The sequence below is a fragment of the Coturnix japonica genome, chromosome Z (assembly GCF_001577835.2).
Source record: "Coturnix japonica isolate 7356 chromosome Z, Coturnix japonica 2.1, whole genome shotgun sequence".
Classification (NCBI taxonomy): domain Eukaryota; kingdom Metazoa; phylum Chordata; class Aves; order Galliformes; family Phasianidae; genus Coturnix; species Coturnix japonica.
Window position 1 is genome coordinate 55743361 of NC_029547.1, and position 23366 is coordinate 55766726.

A 23366-nucleotide genomic window follows, 5' to 3' on the forward strand; every position below is an offset into this window, starting at 1 on the left:
GGCAACCACATCCGCCAACTCCCTCAGCACTCTAGAGTGCAATCCGTCTGACCTCATGGGCTTGTGAGTGTCCAGCATTTGGAGCAGTTATGAAACCATCTCATCATGGATTATGCAGGGAAATTGATCATCTTCTGCTAGAGTACTTCCTTTTGTCTCATAACTGATTTTCTTACTGTATTTTTTTTTTATTATTATGAACATTTTTTGATTAAATTATAAATATTTAATTTACTAGTAGTTTATTACTTAAAATACTTCTACTGACAACACTGCTACTTAGCAATCTCTAACAGTAATCCTGGTAATTTGTTTTGTTGTTATTGTTGTCATTGTTTTTCCTGTGGTGTGTTTACATGCTATTAGGCATGATGGATTGTAGTTTTGGGTTATTATGTTTGAGTTTGAACCTTTTGAAAAGAGGCTGAAATGCCAGATTTCATAGTTTCAGTCAAGAAATGTTGTTAATAGCATATAGATGTTGCGCATCTGCAGTAAGTTCTGTACCATCATCAGTTTTTCTTTTACCTCCAGTGATTGGGCATGGAGAAGAATACTGAGTGCCCAAGCCCAGTATTATAAGATATGGAGGGTGGAAATACTGACTTCATACTGTAGTCACAGCAAACCTGTCATTCCTTTTCATGGGCTTAGGTGCACATAAGCTATGCGTGTGCCAGTTTCCCCTCTAAAAAAAAAAAAAAAAAAAAAAAAAGTGAAAATTGAGGTCTTGAACAGGGAGTGAGAAATTTGCACAGAACAACCTGAGGGCATTAAACTATCTTGGTAATATTCAGGCACTAATCATGAATGCCTAACATTACCTTGTGAGGTCCAGAGCATCTGAGACGTTGACATATGGCAAATATATGTAATATATCTCCATTTTAATGAAGTATGTGTCACAGAGAAGTCTTTTAAGGGTAGGTGCTACCACCACCTCGCCAGTGTTTCTCACTTGTGTTGGATACAGATTTCTTTTTTTTCCATCCCTGATACTTCTACTCCAAGAGACTTTTTTGTTTGATGACTAGGAATACTCTAAATTTCATCTGTGTTATTTGGCATCAACTGATATGAAAACAGCCCACAGAAGTAAATTAAGGAAAACCTTGAGGAAAAATGACACAAAAGAAAAATTACCAAATAAGTGGGCACAGGGCTAGCTAAACTGGAAGCAGGAATGTAGTATCTCAAAAAGTAGCAGAATAAAATGAACTTTTAAAATGAGTTTTAAAAAACATGCATTGTTAACTAACCAGTACCTTAACTCTCAGCACTCCATTAGTTTTCAGTTCCATCTTTCTATTCTGAGTCTCCAAATTGAATCTGAGATTGTATGTACTGAAATTACAACATGCACAGTTGAAGGTCAGTGGAGCTACCTCACCATTAAAGATAACTGCTTACTAGGATGTGCTGCCCCCTGGCTTCTCTTCACTGTTTCTTCTCCCCTGGTATTGCAGAGTAGATAAAGAATGTGTTGGGATTTTTAAGTCTGTCTCCACTTCTCGTGCTTTGGTTCATCAGATGGAGTATCTTCACAGAGCATGAAATGGATTCTTCTCAAATGAAATTAAGCCAAAAGATGTGCTTCAAATTTGATCCAGGCTAACTGGAAGTAAAACCCCTGTACCACACGCTGTGTAGGCATCTTAGTCTCTAAATCAGCTGCCTTTCTTGGCCAGTCTTCACCCACTGTACTCTGCGGCTTGTTAGTATAGACATACCCTGCCTGTGCCTTTTGATTTCCCAGTCCCCAAGACTTTGATCCATATGGATGTGTTTACTAGGTAACAGCATCCCAGGACATTTGATCTTAGAGGTCATCTTGTCCAAACCTGCTCAGGTAGGGCCATCTGAAGCTGGTTGCTATGTACTGCCACACAGATCCATCTCTCCTGTTAATGTCTAAAGTTTCTGCAGTTTTTGTCTTCTTGAGGCTTGTCTTCTTGTAAGCCAGAGCTGTAGTATGTGTTTCTGTTCCAGGAGACACTCCTTGATCCATCTTTCACTTATTTCATGAGATATATCTACTTCCTCTCCTGATTCCTGCCCTCAGTTTCCATGGTCTATCATGGATATGCTCTTCCAGCAAATGCTTGTATACTGATGTGTTTCTACCAAGTACATAGAAGAAAGGGGGATGTTCAGAAGGGAGGAGAGAGGAAGGGGTGTTCAGAAAACTGCAGTATTTGAAGGTTTTTGCAGTTGCAGTTTTCAAGGAGTTCTGTTGAAAAGCAAGTTGTATGAAAATGGCACACATCTGCATAGGCAGGTGAGGAAAGTCTGGGGTTTTCTTAGCTCACAGCAGGGACAGAGAAGTTATGTGACTGTTTTCTCCTGATCAGGCAGACCTACTTTTAGCGTAGATACTAGTCACTCTGTGTTGAACTGTACAGTGCCACGCAGTTCATGCTGCATATCCAGGCGGAGGTTCACTAAAATGTTTCATCTTCAGGTGGATCTATCTTTACACTTTTCTTAAATTCTTTGAATCACGTTTGATTCTTGGAATCGGGATCTTCTTTGAATCAGGGTCTGAAGCAAGGTGGGAAACAGATATTTACAAAGGGGTCTGCTGCAGCCCAAGAGAGTTCTCCCAGACACAAGGTGTTAAACTGCTTTTTGATCAGCTGCTTGTACATTAAACTGTAAACCATGGTTCTTCGTGTAACAAGCTAATGAGCCTATCAGTTGCAGTCTAATTGCCTCTACCTCACTCTAAATTCTGCTGCACTAAAAAAGTCAAAGTCACATTCTAATCTGGTTAATCACATTCAGCTTTGAAGAGCACATAGTGGCTGTGTGTTAATTCAACTTCTCTCCCTGGCAATTTGTTTGATTGCCTGTTACTTGCAATCTGCACTAACTGAATAAATGTATTCTGCATCCTGATGAGAAGTTATGTCTTTCTGTTAAGGTATTTTAATGTGGATGTTTTGCTTAGAAATTGGTGTAAGTTCTTCTCAGCTTTTCATTCCTAATTACTTTCAGTAGGAAGGATGAAAAGCAAAAGGTAAGAAAGCAACAGAATTAAAGCTGTTTTTTAAATGGTAAGTTAAAACCACCCTTTACTTCATGAAGGCTTCTTACTGGCTTATGAAGAAACAAATATGATACCAAAGTAAGAAAAAATAGAATAGTACATCATTTTATTCTTTCTCTCCACCTCCAGCAATTTATGTTGTTTGTACTGTCAAAACCTAGACTTGGAACATGTCCTGTCTATTAAGCCTTACTTTTTTCTCTTTTTGTGAAATCCTCTTAGATTACCTTTGACATTTTAAAAATAACCAAGTGTTTTTATGGGAATGTCTTTTCAGGTTAGCAGTACAGAGTTTAACTTTTAGTGTAAGAAACAGTCATCGCATAGAAGAGGTTATGCTTGGAAAATGTTAATGCAAAAAATTATTTATAAACAGAATTTAAAGTTGACTCTGAAATGTTCAGTTCAAATGCTGCCCAGAAGTGTGGGTCAATTAATGATTCCTTACAAGATCAGCCTTTCTGAAAAGCAGATCCAATCATCTGTGCTCTGAAAAAAATATTAGTAATTAACATATTGAGACTCATAGTTTATTAATTCATTAAAAAGTCTAACTAGCAATGTCTGATTCCCAGTCCACTCAAGCTGTGGAAGCCAGTCTCCTGTGCTACTTGTTTCAAGCAGTCTATGAAAGTAGTCCTTCCCTCTCTCCACTGAACAAAGAGAAAACTGAAAGAGTTTCTCCCCCCAGAGGTACTTCCCTCAGGTTCCAGGGTGCTCCTCTGGACAACATTGGTTCTTTTGGATGGGAAGAAATCCTTTTCTTCTGATAGAACCAAAATTCTAAGATCGTCTGTGAACAGTGCCATTTTCCACTTGCTGTTATGGTATCTCAGTCCTGAAACTTTTATTTTTATTCCTCTTCTGGAAAGGACTTTTTACTCATTATTAGCTTCTTGTCATCAGATAGTGGGGCAGATGTATTCAGTCTTCCTAATTTGGTTGGTCCTAACAGGCATTTTTCCTCTTCATTTCTTAAAAACATGTCTTTACACGTTCCTGTATTTTCATCTTTATAGGATGCAAACTGTAGTGCCCATGCTGTAAAAGCATTGACTTGGGTTTGATGAATTCTGATGCTCATTTACTTAGTCTCCTTTTCCTGTTATTAATTTCTTATGCTTCCACAGGTGTTTGTCTCCCTTGCCCCACATTTCTGTTCAAAATCTGGCCTTTTCAGATGACCTCAGCTTCAAAAAATTGCAAAACTGGGTCTTCAGCATTTTATCTGTCAGAACTTCTTTATTTCTTCAACTTCTTTAAATATTTTTTGTTGCAAAAACATATTCCCCATCTTCTTATACAGTTCACTACTTCTCTTACTTTTACCAGGATGTTTTTACTATTAGTCTTTCCTGCTTGATTTAACAGACAATATCAAACATGCCAACTGCATCACAGCTATTTATTGTCTGAAATAAAACTACTTTTGTTGTGGTGGTGGTGGTGTTCTTGATTATTTTTCACTGGTTTAATGCATTACTGAAGGACACAGAATCAAATGCCTTCACATTTCCAGAAAATGTCTGTTCATACTGGGACTGCAGTTCCTCCATTCTTCCTCTAAAAATGTGTTATTAGGTCAATTTACTTTGGTTATTGTATTCTGTTCCCTGATCACTTTAAGCCAAGCCATGTGGCCCAGATCTGTTCAGAGCTGAATTCTGGTTCCACAAAACCAATCACAAATGTGCTGACCCATGTGAAAGCCACTTGAAAGATTTTATTAGGCATTAAGGGTCCTGCCTTGCATTTTTTAAATCTTTAGCTAAGATTATAAAATGAATAGCTCCAAAAGGTTAGTGAATGAAAAAGATAGAGTTTTAGAGGTAGAAAAAGACATAAAGGTCTTAAAGTGAGTGGAAAAGTTCAATGGGAAAAGTGTGATAGAAAATGTTCTAAAAGACTTAATAAAGCACAATCTCTGTCACTGCATAGGAAATGGAAAGAAGCTGGAGAATCAACCTCTGACGTACTCTAGTCAGATTATTAGGAGCACACTGGAGTGCTTTTCAGCTGCAGATGGTTTGCAGGGAGGACTGCTGTTTTGCTGGAAATGTGGGCAGCACAATGAAAAGTGGTGTGAGATCAGTCCTATTGTACATGAGGGGGTAAAAGCAATGATTAGTGTACTAGAAAGAAGTGAACTGACCTGTTACCCAATAGTAATTGATTATTACATGAAACTGGAATTTGCAGAAGTTGTTTCAAACTGTGCCAGTTTGCAACAGCAGGTTTTGTTTTTGTGTGGTGTGAAGTCAGACTGCAAGCAGAAACTGTTCTAATAATATTTGTTCTCCTGTGCTGTATTTTGTTTAGATTGACCTACTGGTCCCTACAAAAGTCACTGGCATAATTACTCAAGGAGCTAAAGACTTTGGTCACGTCCAGTTTGTGGGATCCTACAAGCTTGCCTACAGTAATGATGGGGAACACTGGATCATATACCAGGATGAAAAACAAAAGAAGGATAAGGTAAAACAAAGAGAAAACTGATATTTCAGTTGCACACAGAGAAAACTATACATGTAGTAATTCCAGTGCTCGTAGCCAGTAGCCTATTGTATGCTGCTTGTTTTATAGCGTTATAGGGTCCCACAGATAAAAGTAAAGATGAATAAAAAAGAGTAATATGAAACAATGACATTCACAGGGTAATAATAACATACCTATCCATGCAGTGCACCTGATTTAATGTTGTTAAATATGGGACATAAAACTTTACAGTTCTTCCTTTATTAGAATTATTCCTTCCTTTAACTCTAGAGGAGAAAGTGTATAAATAGCAGTTTATCTGTATATTTCAAAGCAGTGACTCAGTGCATATTTTGTAAGTATTCACTATTTTCTGTAATTTTCTGTAAAGCACATCTTTAATTTACCTCATTACCTAGCCATTTTTAATTTATTTATTTTTTCTTTTTTTAATGGAAATTATTCACTCTAGATTCACTCTAGGGTTTTGAATACCCAATGGAAAGATTATTTTTATTACACTATTATGAGAATACAAAACATAAAAAGTTTCAGAACTTCCCTAGCAAATGTTTAATGGGAGGTGTAAAGAATGTGTAGATTTAATGATTGATTTACCTAGAAGCAGTTAACTTGTTATTTAGGGTATTATTCATTGTATATTTCCTTTATACTGTGTAACACTTATATACTGCAAAGGCCTGAATGCATATATGCATTGCTTAAGGAAAACATTAAGAATGCAGGCAAAATGTGAATTATTTATTAAATATCTTAGTGGGATTCTGTCTGGTTGAATTGAAAGTTGTATTACTGAAAATACCACATGGAGCTGATATGCTTGACGTATATGTCCCAAATCTGGTGGTTTTAGCATCTGTATTCACGGTAGTAAGTGTTACCACTTTTCACAGTAAGGCCCCCCACAGTGTGCAAGCCTGGGGCCCCCAGCACAGGAATGATACAAAGCTGTTGGATCAGACCCAGAGAAGAGCCACTCAGATGATGAACATGCTGAAAGGTTAAGGGAGCTGGGATTGTTTATCTAGGACAAGGCTACAAGGAGACCTCAGTGTGGCCTTTCAGCACTTGAAGAGAGCCTATAAGCAAGAGGGGCCTGATTTTTTACAGAGTTTGTTTGTGATAGAATAAAGGGGAATAGCTTAATACTAAACCAGGAGAGGTTTAGGTTGGATATTTATTAGGAAGAATTTTTTTTATTCAGAGGGTGGCGAGGCCCTGGCACAGCTGCCCAGAGAAGCTGTGGATGCCCCATCCCTGGAGGCACCCAGGGCCAGGTTGGATGGGCCTCTGTTTTAACTTGATCTAGTGGGTGGCAACCCTGTGCACAGCAGGCAATTGGAACTAGATTATCTTTAAGGTCTGTTCCAAGCTAAACCATTCTGTGAGTCAGATTCTGTGAAAAGAATGCTCATTTAATACTGGAAGGTATCCTACATCATTGGATTAAGTATGTGCATAACTGCATATCTATGCATAGAAATATTATATTTATAAGAAGACTGTTCTCAAAAGATGGCCCTCAAAGAGCCAAGTCTCATTTCACTGTTGCTCAGTCCTGCAAAAGGATTTTTCCCCATCAAACTCTAAAGGTTTTTAAAGTGGGAAAACTGTTATTTTAGCCATCCACCTGAGAGGGTCCTAACACCTATGATTATGGAAGTGTCTAGTATAATTGGTTGTCATATAGAAATTGGAAAGAAACAACTCACATTTTGAACACGTACTGTAAATACATACAACATAAATGACAGATCGGCACTTCAGCACTTCATAAACATCCTATTTTAAACCCCTAGCATTTAAAAGTGGAAGATCTACTGTGAAAGAGCTGTCTTCCCCAGGCCAAACTTCAGATTGCAAACCATTGCATTCATTTTACTGAAAAATAAAATACACATTCCAGTCTTCAGAGAGAAACACAGTAATAGTCACAAGGAAATCTAGAAGAAAATGCAGTCTCACTTAACAGTGCTGCTCCAGACTACACGTGTTTATAACATTTGCCAAGGCAATTAAATCCTTTTCACTTTCATCATCAGGTGGACTGCTAATTGCTATGTGCATAGTCCTCTAGGAACAATGGAAAACTCTTAGTCATTGTCTTATTAAAACATCTCCCATCCCATATTAATTTAAATACCAAAGAATAAAATAGATGCATCTTATTCTTTAACAAATCAAGGGCAAGTAAAAGCAGAATGAGATCAAATACACTTAGTTCAAAATTAGAAACTGTAACTTCTGAATTGAAATTTGTACAAAATAAACAAGATCAGTAGGCAGGAGTCTAGACTTCAGTCTTTTGATCCACACACATTAAACAAAAGCATTTTCACTATTTTAAATTTCCTCTAGATAGAAAAAGTTACCCAGAGTCTGACATTCAAAAAATGCTAGCTGTTAGTGAGCTTGGCATAACCTCATGAGAGGTAGGACTGGAAAAGATCTCAACTGATCACATGGTACCTCTTGACCTGTGAAGGGACTGCTTTCCTACTCAACCCTTTGAGGTGTTCTGCACAGAAAATGGGATTCAGCAAACCCAGAGGCCCTGATTGCCTTCTTAGGAGTATGTGCAAATAGTTATTTGTTATTTGAATGAGGATTAGAAACAGCTAGTTTAGAAAGTCAAAGCAGTAATTAAATTCATTTACTTGTCCTTCACCTTATCAGAGATACACTGCTTATACTGTAAGCCGTTCTTCTAATATGTTCATAGCAGTAGCCAGTGATGAAAATTTTGCAATATAAGCAGTCTACCCCAGGGCTTAAATATCCATAAAGATAGGTGTTCTTTTTCCTCTTACTGCATTAATACTGTGTTGTCCTCAGTTTGTTTTTATTGATGCATGCCAACAATTCTTTTCAGCCTATTCTGGGGAAAAATGATCTTCATTCTTTCAGTCATCTTTCCTCATACAGTCTGTTTTCTCAGTGTCAAACCACTCTTTTGGATCCTGCTTGAATCACCTCTCCCAGAAGCTGGTTTCCCAAACTTGTAGTGTTTCAGCTGATATTCACTAATATTGAGCAGAAATATTTTGTAATATGTTTTACAGGCAATAGTCTTGTTATAATCCCCATACATTTTTTTCCTTTTCTTGGAATAGTGTGTTGTTTTTCCCTCAGATATATTTACAATCCACGCTAATTTGTGTAATCTTTAGCACAGAATTAATGCCAGCTCCATCATTCCCCACATTGTACTTCTGACACTGGTTATGAATTTCTAAGGTTTGGCTTTGTACATACCATTATTAAATTGCAACATGGATCCTATATGCATTTCTCCAGTTTGTCAAGACCATTCTAAATTTTGATTCTGCTTTCCAAGATGGGAAAATCTTCTGCATTTTTAGCAAGCTAATAGATTTCTGTCATCCATTTCATTATTGAGAGCATATAAATTATCTTTGTCTCAAGGCATGGAACATCACTCAGTAAAAGCTCTTAATTATATGAAAGCTTTGTCATCACTTGAGCCCAGGATGCCTTGGTGCAGTGTGCTCTCATGGTGTTTGCCCACAAGCTGTGTATAACAGTAGTGCTGGGTATTCTCTTACCCACTCCTTTGTCCATAATTTGCAGCAGAATGGCACAAAAATGCAAATAGAAAATAAAATGACCAAATAAATAGCAATTCCACAGAGAGCAGAAGAGAAGCAGCATCATTTATCTTACCTAATAGTTGTATCCCTGCACAAAAGCCACAACAATTTCCTTTGCTCATGTAAAGATTTGAGGTTTGGCTCAAAATGGAAGAACATTTTAAAAAATATTACGTTTACACAGAGAAGTGAAACTCTCTTTGAAAGATTTCCTCTGTCCCCTGAAGATACAGAAATGAGATAAAAGGTAAACACTAGCAACTACCAACAGCAGCAAGCATAAATTATTCATAATTTACCCTAATTCATTCTATTTATTGTGTGAATTTTTTTTAAGAGAAGAACAGAATAAATAGATTTCTGGTTATCTCCATAGGTAATCTACCCATCCTGTTAATCTTTGTCCAGTAATTTGAGGGCAAAAAAGTTCCAAAAACTCTAAGGGGAAGGAAGAGAGTATAAAAGAAATTTAACTTGTTTTAGAGTCCTAACAAGTGCATCGTTTTACAATGACAAAGGATCTCAAGTGCACTAATTATTGATTTTTTTCTAACTATAGTAAGAATTTGTGGATGAATATTGTGACTTTAAAACACATAGAAATAGGAACTGAGAGGTTAATCTTAAACTACCCACTGTTGGGCAGTTTACATGATGAATCCTAACACATCAGTTGGTCTTAATGAATTCCTAAAGCTATTCACTTCTCCCCTTTTTCCATATAATGTGTGAAATTATCTTACAGAGAGGAAAAAAAACAAAACACTAATATCTTGTATTCACAGATGCACTATCTGAACCCTGAATCTTTGATAAAGCTGAGACATATAAATTAGTTGTTTCAAACAGAAGAAAAAGTGGTGTTCAGTTGTCTTTGCACAGTTCCTGCTGGAAATGATGTTCCAAGAACAGGCACCTGCAGCTCCTGATTGGCTTCTGCTTTTTCAGCTGCTTTCATCTGAGTTCACAGCTATGCTAAGCTTCTGTGAAGGCAGAGTAAAAGGCACTGGGAAAAAAATAAAAGGGGGAAAAAAATGTTTCTTCAAGTAACGATGCTTTTCTCATTCATTTCAAATAGTTTGAATCAGATTTGTGAAAAATAAGAATACTTTTCCTGTCCTCTCCAAGAATATTTTACATTGCTGGTTGGCAAGTAGGAAGAAACTACATTTTAGAAAAAGGACCAGAGCCAATAGCTATCTTGTTTTTCTCAACTAGAGGTCAGTAGCTCACTATGCCTCCAATGCTAAGGAGATCTAAAGCAAATTTGACCTTTTTTTAATCGCATTCCAAATGTGATTTATAAATTACATGGCATGCTGTAGGTAACTCAAGGCCAAATGTAGTGTCAAATGGCATTTTACAGGCTGATTTCTGAAATGAAAGAACAGAAGAAAATAACCTAAAGGAGTCTAGCACGCTGCATATTGTCAGTTATTATTAGCTAAGAGACATGCAATTAACTGCAGGTAGACAGTGTCTCCTGTGCAAATGGCCACTGGATTTCTGGACAAATTGAAGAACTAGTTATAAGCTATATGTTTTGTATATCTAGTTAATTGCCATAGCAACTGAAGGCAGAAACATACATTTAAGTGAAAAGTTAGATTGTCAGATGGGAAATCTTTCTGCTAGACAATGCTAATGTTTTATCTTTCTGATGTTTAATTATTATAATACCTGATTTACACTGATAGATAGTTCATACATACAGTCTACATCACTGTCATTGTTAAACATCATTTTTTATATTACTGTTTAAGTGATTGCTGCAAGAGGGAAATCACAAAATACTAATAGAGACTTTATGTCCCTCTGACGGATGCTGAAGGGACTGGGAGTAATAGTAGGAGACTGTGCTTTTCTTGATTCCAGTTGGTGACTGGGACCTGGGTAGAAGGAGAGGAATTGATCAGTGAGGTGAATGGCTGTGTGGATGGTGTCACACTCAGGTTTTGGAGTTCTGTGATCTTGGTTGCATCTTCAGGATCAGTAGCTTAGATGAACTGCCTCTACACCAGAGCATGGAGTCTGGGAAATAAGCAGAAGATGGAAGCCATGGTGCAATTAGGAAACTGACTTAATTCCTATCACAGAAACATGGTGGGATGAATTGTACAACTGGAATTCTACAATCAAATGCTAAACGCTTTTTAGAAGAGGCAGGCGGCACAGGAGGGGCATTGCCCTCTAACCTCCGTCAGAGGTTCATCTTGGGACTGGTGCTCTTCAGAATCTTCATTGGTGACCTGGATAGTGGGGTTGAGGGTACCCTCAGCAAGCCTGCTGATGACATTGAGCTGAATGGTTGATAACAATGGAAGGAATGCAACTGAAAGAGACCAGGACAAGCTTGAAAAGTGGGCCAGCAAGAACATAACTAACATCAGCAAGGCCAAGTGCAAGGCTTAGGGCAATCCTCATGGACTAACTGGGAGAAGCACCCATTGAGAGCAGACCTGTGGAGAAGGACTTGAGTATTCTGGTGGATAGAAGTTTGATGTGATCCAGTAGCATGCACCTGCAGCCAAGAAGGCCAACTGTATCCTGGGCTGCATCAAAAGAGAGGTGGCAGCAGGATGAGGGCTGAGATTGTCCTCCCTCTACTCTGCCCTTGTGAGGTCCCATCTGGAGTACTGCATCCAGGGCCCCCAGCACAAAAAAAGGTGTGGTTCTGTTGGAGTGGATTCCGGAGGAGAACACAAAGATGATCAGAGAGCTGGAATGCCTCACCTAGGAAGAAAGATTGAGGGAGCTGAATTTGTTCAGTCTGGAGAAGAGAAGGCTCCAGAAAGACCTCACAGTGTTTAAAGAGAGCTTATAGACAGGAAAGACTTTTTACATGGGCTGATAGTGATAGGACAAAGGGAAATGGTTTTAGACTAAAGGAGGAGATGGAGAATTAGGTGTTCAGAGTAAATTCTTCCCACAGAGAGTGGTGAGGAACTGTCACAGGCTGCCCAGAGTTATGAATGCTCCATCCCTGGAGGTGTTCAAGGCCAGGTTGTGTGAGGCCTTGGGCAGCCTTATCTAGTCAGTGGTGTCCCTGCCAACAGCAGTGGGTTTGCAAGTAGATGATCCTTAAGGTCCTCTCCAATACAACCTTCCTATAATTCTAAAATAATATTATGTTTATTATTTAGTATTCCCATTTAAAATAAACCTTATACTAACTTTTTTTTAAAATTTCACTGTAAAAAGTCTCTATTTTACTTGAAATTTTTCATCAGGCAGTTAGATTTCATTGGTCTTTATCTGATACCATGTAAAAGGAGAGCTGACATTTTATTTACAACATGGGATCTGCACTTCATCTTTTCTGTGTGGTGTGGATAGTGTGTTGTGCTTTCCTGCTATTTTGCCTGAAGGAACTTGACTGATGATAAGGCTTGCACAAGCCAAAACAGCCCTGTTGAGTATAAACAACATACATCAATATATTGACCCTGTGTAACATCAGGGCAAAGTTTCAACACTGTGTCTTGCCTCCCAGGGTCCCATTGCTTGTTTGTCTGACTTTTTCAAGCCCTCAGCCTAGGTTCTCCACTGATTTAAATTACAGGTGGTTCCTATTGCCCTCAGCTGAGCTAAAGTGAATTTCTGTAAACATTTCTGAAGGGCAGTTGTTCTTCAGAATATTTCTTTTCTTGCTTGGCTTTGAACTTTCTGTCATAAACCACTTGTAAACTATGTGCAGTGAAGTAAATTCCCATTCCAGGGACATGATGAGATATATCAAGTAGAAAAATAGCAAGAATATGTTAATACACATTACAAATTTAGAAGCTTTACATGTCTGGTATCTATTCAGAATATGAGTAAATAATAAATATCACACCATACATCATTTTATTAATAGAAATTTTATTTGTAGAGTCATAGAATTGTTTGAGTTGGGAGAAACCCTTAAAGGCCATCTTGTTCAACTCTGCTGCAATGAACAGGGACACCATCCACTAGATCACACCACCCAGGGTCCTATCCAGCCTGACTTTGAATGTCTCCAGGGACAGTACATCACCATCTCTCTGGGCTACCTGTGCCAGTGCCTCACCATCCTTATTGTAAAAAACTTCTTCTTTATATCCCCTCTAAATATTTCCTCTTTTAGTTTGAAACCATTTCCCCTTGTCCTGTAACAATTCCTGATTTCTGTCCCCTTTCTTATAACCACTTCAAATACTGAAATGTCTCTGTACGGTCTTCCTGGAGCATTCCCAACTCTCTCAGCATGTTCCCAAAGGGGAGGTGTTCCATCCTTTGGATTATTTTGGGGTCCCATGTCTGGACACGGTCCTGCAGGTCAGTGTCTCTTCTGTACTGAGGACTTCACATTTGGATGCAGTAGTCAAGGTGAGGTCTCACCAGTGGTGAGTAGGAGGAGCGGGATCTGATCTTCTGATTATGCTCCTTTTGATACAGCCAAGGTACAGTTGGCTTTCTGGGATGTGATGTCATACCGCTGGCTCATGACCAGTTTGCAATCCATCAGCACTCCCACATCCTTTTCAGCAGCCCAATTCTCTGTCTTTATATTGCCCAGTTCGTACTGATAGAGAGTTGCCACATCCCAAGTATAAGACTTTGTACTTGTCTTTGTTGAACCTTATGAGGTTTGCATGGGCCCACTGCTCAGCCTGTCTAGGTCTCTCTGGATGGCATCTTGTCCCCTGGGTGTGTTGACCATACCACACAGCATGGTGTCATCCACAAATTTGCTGACAGTACACTCAAACCCACTGTCAGTATCATTGATGAAGATATTAAAATGTATTAGTCCCAGCACTGACCCCTGAGGTACACCATTTATCACTGATCTCCATCTGGACATTGTGTTGTCGACCACTGTCATAAAAAGCCACTAGGTTGGTCAGGCAGGAATTGCCCCTTGTGAAGCTATGCTGGTTGTCTGGGATCACCTTCTTGTCTTCCATGGGCCTTAGTGTAGCTTCAAGCAGGATCTGCTCCATCATCTTCCCTAGCAGAAAATTGAGGCTGGCAAAGAGACTTTCTGAATACCAACTGAAAAGGAAGAGTGTTGTTTTCTTTACATCACTACATAAGCGCAGGTGTATGAACATGTCTGTTTCAACACGTATCCATTTATATTTAAAAAGCCTGCCCAGTCTTTTATAGTGAAAAGCATCTTCCAATTGTGAATTGTTCTAAAATACAACAAAATGCCTATAAACAGCAGCTCTCTTTCTGCTAAGAAATCTGAACAACTTTCACCATCTTTGACCTAATGTCATTCACTTGTAGCTTTGTAGCTTTTCATGGTGAAAAGAAATACTCCACCAAGCAAGAACAAAAATTTTCAACACAAGTAAATGGATTGTTCAGATCTGCAAATTTCACTCTTGCTTGAACAAGTATTTTTCAATGAATGACAATAAAGAAATAATATGTTTCTGAAAGAAGGGAATAAAACTATCAAAAATATTTTTCATTCAGCTTTCTTTTATACTTGAAATGAATAGTTCCCCTTTATTTGTCATACTTACGAGATGTAATGTGCTGAAGCAGAGTCCTAGGGGAAGCTGGATATAATCACTCTTTATAAATAGTCTGCCTCTAGTATGATATTCAGGTTGGACATTAGGAAATACTATATCTCTGAAAGAGCGGTCAGGCAGTCAAATGGGCTGCCCAAGGAGGTGGTGGAGTTGCTGGCCCTGGAGGTAATCAAGGAATGTTTAGAAGTTGTATTGAGGAACATGGTTTAGTGAGAACTATTGGTGATGGGAGGATGGTTGGACTGGATGATCCTGTAGGTCTTTTCCAACTTTGTCGATTCTGTGATTCTGTGATTTTATGACCAAGATTAACTGCTCCAAAAACATATAAAATACTCTGGACAAAAAAAAAAATTGTTACCTTCAAAAGGCAGTACAGTGACTTCATCATCTGAGATTTGGATGTTAAAGCCTCAGCTCTTTGCCATCATCCCAGATAGCAGGAAACAAGAATGCCGTAGCCAATGCAGACTTTCCATGTTATTTTGGTTTCTGTAAGACATGAGATCCAGAAGTATTCTCTACAGAGAATCAGGCTCCCTGAATTTTCATATATCTGAGGTATCCACTGACACGATTCAACAAACAATTCTACCTTCTGCCCCCACCTGTTAATTAGTCCTGTGGATGTGCCCTGAAACCTGCTTTTGAGCTCTGCATGTACAGCAAGCATTGGTTATAATAAATTCAATTTTCCCAAACTATTCTTCCTTAGATAGTTATTCTAAACTGTCTTGTCATAAAACATACAGCAGCTCCCTTTTTAAAATACGAATCAATTTAGATTGTCATAATTTGGATATGTTGCTTATGGCATAAGACACTTAGTTCTAATGAAAAATCTTAGTGAGTATTTAAAGTATTTAAAGTGAGCTTTAAAAGTATTTAAAGACAACCAAATAGCTTGTTTGACACAGCTATATGCAGGACTTGTTTATATTTCAGAAATATTTTTTTTTCTTTCTTTTTTTTTTTTTTCAGACAATATCATTATGCATGTATTTTCTACAGTTGTGTTCTTTTTTTTGAAAACTGGTCATAAATTATCATACATAAAGGCACACTATCACACATTTTCTACTTTCTTATTTTAAAAGCAGCTGTAAGATACTGAGATACAGAGGAGCTATGTATGTATGTGGGGAATATATACGTGTAAAATTGCTGAAGCTTCTGAGTAAAAGTTCTGGTAACTTGCACCTTTTAAGTATGCAGCTTGACATAAACAGATATTCCCAATATAAAAATAAAAGCTAGGAGCTTTGATCCTCTTTTATATACACAGATACCTGGTGACTTAGGAGCTGCCCCGTTGTGTAAAACTGAAGACCTGCCCATACTAGGGAGCAAGCATCCTCCAGCAGATGTCAGGAGGAGAAAAAAAAACAAAGGGCCTTCCCTGCTGCATATTCCCAGTTTCCTGCATTCTTCTACCTGCATGTTTTGTAGTCCTTGGCTGATCCTACCTCTAACAGTTTATCTCACTTTACTAATACCTAAATATTGTGAGAAGGAGCACCACAGTTTAATTAAATGGTGTGTGAAGCAGCATGTCCGTTAGGTGGTTCATTCATTTCATTCTACAGGGACAGTGCAGTGTTGTCCGTGATTGATCTCTGTGCCATTTATGATGTCATAGACATCTGTCATACCTCCTTTTTTCTTCCAAGTTTGACTCTGTTAGTGAGTTTAAGCTGAGGTTAAATGAAGAATGAAAAATTCTGTAGTAAATTATCTATCCCTGGAGGTTTTCAAGAAAAGAGTAGATATGGCACTATGGGGCATGGTTTAATGGGCACGGTGACAATGGGTTGATGGCTGAACTTAATGAGCTTGGTGTTCTTTTCCAACCTGAATGATTCTGTGATTCTAAATTTGCCCCTGGTCTACAGTAACACATCCAGTATATGTGCTCATGGAATGTTATATTTCATGCTGGTCACGTTTGGGGATGTTCGCAAAGCTTCCCTCACTATTTGATAGATCTGTTTCCCTAAAATCCTTGTTCTGATCTAGCAGTTCTAATTTCCTGAGACTGTATCTTGAGTTTTGAAGGATGGTGAATTTTACATTTGCATAAATTAGTATCTGAAACAGATGAGTTCAATTTCAGGTACTAATGACATTGTGTGAGTTTACATACACTTTTCCAGCCCTAAGAAAAATGGCATAATCTGACTCTTTCATCTGTATTTGTTGCTTAGTTTGCATCAGATATTTTCGCTTACTTTGCACAGATGCATATGGGTATGATAGTAAGTATGTGGGTTCTTATGGTAAACAAGACTAATTTTGTTCTAAGCTTTAGACAGAATGCTATTTCTGAGATGTCTTCCACAGGAAAAAAAATGAAATAGAGAATAAAAGAATTTTCCAGTAGCTCTGCAGCAAGAATTTTTTTGTGGCTGTGCATTGCTTATCATCTGAATTGGTGAAAAATACCAACAGATAAATTGCATGCATATGCAGGAAATCAAAGGGACGAATCTTTCACTTTTAAGCTTCCTTTGCTGCAGATTGTACCTTGCTAATTTTAATGAGTTTGTTTCCTTTTATTGTATGCGGTTTTGATACAAATGATACTCAAATTCAGATGAAACCTTAGCCAAGATATAGCTAATTCATGTAATCAAGACCAGACTATACTTGGACACAAACAACTTCTCCTGACAAAAATGCTTCTTTTTTTTTTTCCTTAAAGTCACAGCATTGTGTTTTTGTGCCCAGTCTGTCTGCAGTTTTATCTGTTTATCTTAACTGCTGGGAGCTTGAATGCACCCAACTCTGTATGCTGAGGTTACAGGCAAGGAGGGAAATATATCACTTCTGAAAGAGCGTCATTTGTGGAGCGTATGTTTTCTTGAAAATGCCAAACTGATAGCACTTGAGAGAAGCTTAAAGACTAAAATAGTAGTTAAGTCTCATCTGAATTCAACCTCTGACATTTCTCCTAAGAACTTCAAAGAAGTTTTTCATTCTGCACTAATTCCATCACATAGGCACTTGTTCTGGAGGTTCATACTCCTTTTGTGCTTGATGCAAATGGAAATAACTCATTTGAAGTCAAAACGACATCAAATACTGGTTTTTAAATGAAAAGACATTTGAAGACATTGAAGATTACCCATATAAACTGAAAAGATCTCAGGAGGGTAATCTGACCATTTTGCTGAAAAAGAAATGCTTTGTCCTTTGAATTTGAATCATGACTCTCAGGAGGAAAAAAAAACCAAAAAAACAAAAAAAACAAAACAGCACTGTTCTAACACAGAACAGAGTTTTGGAACTCACTGATGTTGGACATAGTCATTGGACTAACACGTCATTGGAAATAATGTCTTTACATGCATTAGACTGTGTTAAGATATTCTTAATTGAATCACAAACTGCTTACCAGTGCTATTAATGCTTATGGTAGCATTTTTAAATGGAATATGATACTGTCCTTTATAGTCACTAACTTTATCACAGCTTATGCAATGGCATCCAAGCTGCATTGGTGAGTAAGTATCCTTCTAATGCTACTTCATCCAAAACAGAAACAAAATCTTCCAGGATTAACTTGGCATGATACAAATGCCAAGTGAAAAGGCAGTTAATTTTAAAATGTTAATGGTGATTTGAACTGTGGGCTGAATCTGCACCATGGAATCCTCGGGTCTTAGCCAGGCATGCAGGTCCAGAACCCACACAGACCCTGAATCACATTTGTAGGGTCCTTTCTCTGGCTCCACAGATTTCAGGGTCTTTCTGTCTCCTTTGGCTCTGCTGTGTGGAGTTTCAGGCTCTTCACTCAATTCGTCACTTCCTTTTGGATCCCACTGATTTCAGTTCTTGACACTGCTTTTTGGCTTCAGGTATCTGATGTTTTAATTAAGACATTGCTCCCTTCTGTCCGATAAGTAACAGTATGTAGAGGAGGAATGGCATTTTGCACTATGACTGGGCCAGTATTTGTCAGATGTCTTATAAACCCTATTCCAAGGAGTACCTTGATATACAAAACAGTGTGTATAGAAGAATAGTCTTCCTTGAGCCGAGGAGGTGTCAGGCATGAAGGCATACCTCTCTTGGCGCTTTCCTGACTCAGTCATTGCCCAGTGCTCATGCTTGGCTATCCAGGCACCAACCTTTTTGCTGCTTTTCTTCCAGGTTTTCCAAGGAAATTTTGACAATGACACACACCGGAAGAACGTCATTGACCCTCCGATCTACGCCCGGCACATCCGCATCATCCCGTGGTCATGGTACGGCCGAATCACCCTGCGGTCAGAGCTGCTGGGCTGCACGGAGGAGGACTGAGGTGGGGTTCCCCTGGGCATCACAGTCCTTGGTACACCTACCAGTCCCTTTGTAGAAGAAACTGTGCAAAGCCTGTAGGAAGCTGAGTGGGTTTTTCATGACAAGTGCTCATTTTATGGTAGGCCGCTAACTGTCTTTCGCAAGGAGGTCTAAGCCTGCCCGTTAAATGCTCCAATCCGATTTTGTCCTTGAAATATGTTAGTGTTGTCCCTTTTGCTGTGGCATTATCTTTCTAGCTCTCCTTTAATTTGTTCACACTAGTTGAAATGTGTTAGGGAAAAACAGCAGCATCCTTTTTACAAGGGAAGAGAAAGAGCACGACAAAGCTCATTTGCAGCTTCAGTAACATTAGGCTGACGAGTTCTCCATAAATCATACTGTCATCTTACTTGCAAAAAGTGATACTGCAGCTTTTAGCAATAAGTTTACTTGGGGATGACTGCATTATAGTAATTGTGCCTATCAAACACTGTCACTATTTATGACATATATTTTGGAAAATACTTTGTGGTACCATAAAATACAGTACCTGTGATATTACAAGCTACCTTTCATTATTCTTATCTAAACAGCAGAGTCCATTCACCTAAAGTGTTTTCCTAGCTAGCCCCATTTTCCTTCTCAGTTTTGCATGTTACAGACATAAACTTCATTCTTTCTGTTCAGTATCACTGTTAGTGTTATTTTATTTGAAAGACCTGTCTGTATATGGGACAAAATTTGCTGTCAGTACATTATGAAGTTAATGAATTTGCCAAAGTATATTAATTCTGCTTGAATGGTGTTTTTGCAAGGAGGTTGAGATGAGATAGGGAGGTACTTGCGGTTCTTTGTCCTCAGTACATGCAAAGGTAAAGTCATGGTGCACAGCATAAATCCTGAACTCATTGCATGACTTACCCAGGAGTGAAAAGCCCTAGATGGAGCTTTCCATCTTACTTCTTCCTTCAGAAACCTCCTGAATTTCTTCAAGGAGACACGTATGAAGGAGTGAGGTGCCATGAAGCACACGAAAGGAATGACCTTCTTGCCACTGGGAAATCCTTTTGCTAGGCTTTTCTAATGCCACTGGTCATGTTCTTTCTTGCAAGCATGGAGGCAAGAGGTGTTGTAGGTGCTCACCAGACCTGGGCACTTGGTTCCCTCTGCTTGCAGCTGTCTCTTTGCTGAGCATGCCACTGAACCACGAGGAGGCTGATCTTTTTCATGCTTCAACTACAGAAATGCTTCATATATACTATGCTGTTTTGGGAAAGTCTGTCCAGGTAGGGCCCTGGGACCCAGAAAAAAATCAAACAGTGATGGGACTTGAAAGATTCTAGGAGTCTGGTTAGTCATTGGATGGCAATGCAGATCCCAGTGGGTGAAGGGTGGAGGGTATTGCTGTGCATTATAGGATCTGGAAACAAGACAGGTTAGTAGACTTGGCGGCATGACTAGGGTAGCTGAGCAGCATGAATGAGAGAAGGGCACGGAGAAGGGCATTGCAGTGATGGCTGTGTTGCTTGTTTGATGGGCAATAACCTCACCCCCAGTGATGGATATAAGTATACCAACCTTGTGAAGCACTCTGAGCTTCCTAGGCACAGGGTGCTCCATGATGATGTAGTACCAGAACCTTTAAGACCTTGGGACAAGGAGTTAGGGGATGCTGTATTTGCTACCTGAAATAATGCCACATGAGATCACACTTTTAACTTCATAACATGCTGATGGCAAAATATAAATTACTTATATATATACACAGCTGCATGTTTTAGCAAATATCACTGAACTTACTTTCTGTCACTGTTACATCCTCGCTGAAACCAAAATGCTGAAGTATGAGCCTGAGTCTTGCTTCCCAGATAAATGCCCCATTGGCCCACAGTCTGCAAAGGGCAAAGTTTGCTTTGGAAACAAAACGGTTTGGATTTCAAAACCTGCATTTAATCACACATTCTCCACCACAAAGAAAATATATAATCCATTTAACTGTGAAAGACCCTAGATTAGCAGCCAGGAATTTTACTTGCAAGAATTGGGGATATATAGGTGGCGGTTTTCAGATAGCGTCACTTAAACTGTCACATTTTAACAAACAGAACACCCTGCCTCTATAAAATGACTTAATCCTTAAACTGTATTTATACAAGTATTTATTTTATAAGGCTTAGACATATAAAGACTTCTACAGGAAAGTCTTATAAAGGTGAAAGTATGTGTAAGAAATGTTGAGGTCCTGTGCAACACTGCTAAGTTCGTTCTTTATTTTTTACTTTGTGCTGCATAACAAAAGCCACTAGACTGTTAATGTCTTGTCTGTAACTGTGTTAACAGCATTCCTTAATGATGTATATATGAAGTAGTCTTCAAGCATAACGAGCGATTTTAAAGAGAAAGTCAATCATGGGGATAATTCTAAACTGCAAAAAATATATATGTATTCTTAAGCTAACCACTGTTTGTCAATGTTTTGCACCTCAGACTCTTCATTGAAAAAAATATATAAATAAACAAGCAACAAAAAACATATTTTAAGGACACACAGTATTTAAAGATGTCTAAAACCATTTTTCAGTTGTAAGATAGCAACTGACATTGTATTTATTTATAGACTGGAAGAATAGCCATCTGTCTAAAAATGGGAGGCATTTCTGCAAATTGGAGTTCCTATTTCATCAAATATTTTTAGTTTTGATTTGAAATATTTATTCCCAAGTGATTATTTTCTTCATGTTTTGTGACTTACAGTATTGAATTAACTCCTGTTAGTAATTTGATTGTTACCCATTTATTTGCATATAAAAGTAGTGTTGTAATGATATCTAAAATAGTCGCTTTATTTTGCTTTAACTTGAGTTGAGTAATTTCATTCTTTTACTTTGTGTTAGCTTCCATCTGCCAGCAGCTTTCACGACCTGAAAACAAAGCTCCGTACTTTATAATAACATGCTCTGATAATTTATAAACAAATCATATAGGTGATGCCCCTACATTTTCATCATTGTACTGTGGCTTTATTAATGAAATTATTCCTTAGCTGCCAAAAACTTTCTTTAAATGGTACTGAGCAGGTATAAAACCAAACTGCATTCCTACTGTTACTTCATACTGAAATTATTTTTTATACCAGGTGTGGTCCAGTATTATGGTTTTCCCCTTTATTTTACAATTTCTGCTTGAAAACCACTGACAGAAGGGATGAGTGATAAACAACTAACACAGCCGTACTTGCCCAGTGAAAGCAATTGGTATACCAAAAAGAAAGCACATAAAACATAAGTCCCTTTAAGAGGGATGGAAAAACACTTTGAAAGGATCCTTCGGTATTAATTGTGACAGTGACATTGAACAAGAGTTAAAGTACACACTTAATTAAATTTCACTAAGAACCAGTTAAGTAGGCACCATTCTGCAGCTCTGCGGCATACTGTGTTTTTAGCCTGGGAAAACGAGCACTGGTGCCAGGCTCAGCTTTATCTGTGTGAAGGGCTTATCATGCTACCTGGCTGTGATCTCCAGGTTGACTTTCTCTTTGGGAATGGCTGCATACAAATACATGTGGGCTTTGAAGACTAAGGATACTAAATGAGTGTATCTTTGCTATACAACAAATATGATCTATAATATTCAGTGCTGGCTTCTGATGTGTCAGTAAGTACAGAAGTGTCTTGGACACAAAGACCTTTGCAACCTTTCAAGCTGTGTAATATTCAAATGGTTTTGTATATACTTAAATCATGTAGGATGATGTAAAACCAGTATGACCTTGTCTAGTCTTCAAACTTAACAATAAAACTTTTGAAAAATGAGGCCATTTCTGAAGCACTTATATTGTAGCACCTTGAATAGATACAACTTATCTCAGCCAGACCTGCAGCAAACGCAGAGCAGAGATATGAGGCGGCATTTTCGTGGATTCCTTCGTGGGGTCTTTGAGGTAAGTAAGTTTGTTTCTGTCAAAATCAGCCCTGGTTCTGCACTCCCTTCAATGTGTTCCCTTTGTTCTTCCAGATAAAAAAAGCCAGGGTTTCAGTGAGGCTAAAAACATTTTTGTGTGTTAGTGCTGTCTAAATAAGCACCAGAAATATAAACAGACAATTTCATTTCCTTCAAGTCAGATTTCTCGGGCTATGTATCAGTCCTTATCCTCTCTTCTCCACTCCTGCATAGGCAAATTAATTTCTGCAAAGATAAATGAGCTGCTATGAGACTTTCAACCAAGATGGCCTTGCTCACAGCCACGCTTTTCCTTCACATCCTTGCTTTGCTACGAGCCTGCCAGGGCAGAATTGCTCCTATTATAGATGTCCAACAGCAGCTCTGCTGCAGTGCCTAGGAAAGGACCTAGACAGTCATACCTGACAGACAAAGCAATGTTTGAATGGAAATGTTTTCAAAACTCAGGAA

The 23366-nt window shown here is 38.4% G+C and overlaps 1 protein-coding gene across 1 annotated transcript in view; it reads left to right on the forward strand.

The window, feature by feature from the left end:
* The window catches only part of EDIL3 (EGF like repeats and discoidin domains 3), a 98370-nt gene extending 75602 nt beyond the window's left edge, over positions 1-22768 (forward strand). Inside the window, exons 9-10 of the mRNA XM_015849756.2 lie at positions 5369-5524; positions 18825-22768. Coding sequence (XP_015705242.2) covers positions 5369-5524; positions 18825-18974 — 306 coding nt within the window. The 3' untranslated portion in view covers positions 18975-22768. The remainder of the gene's footprint in view (positions 1-5368; positions 5525-18824) is intronic.
* The last annotated feature ends 598 nt before the right edge of the window (positions 22769-23366 follow it).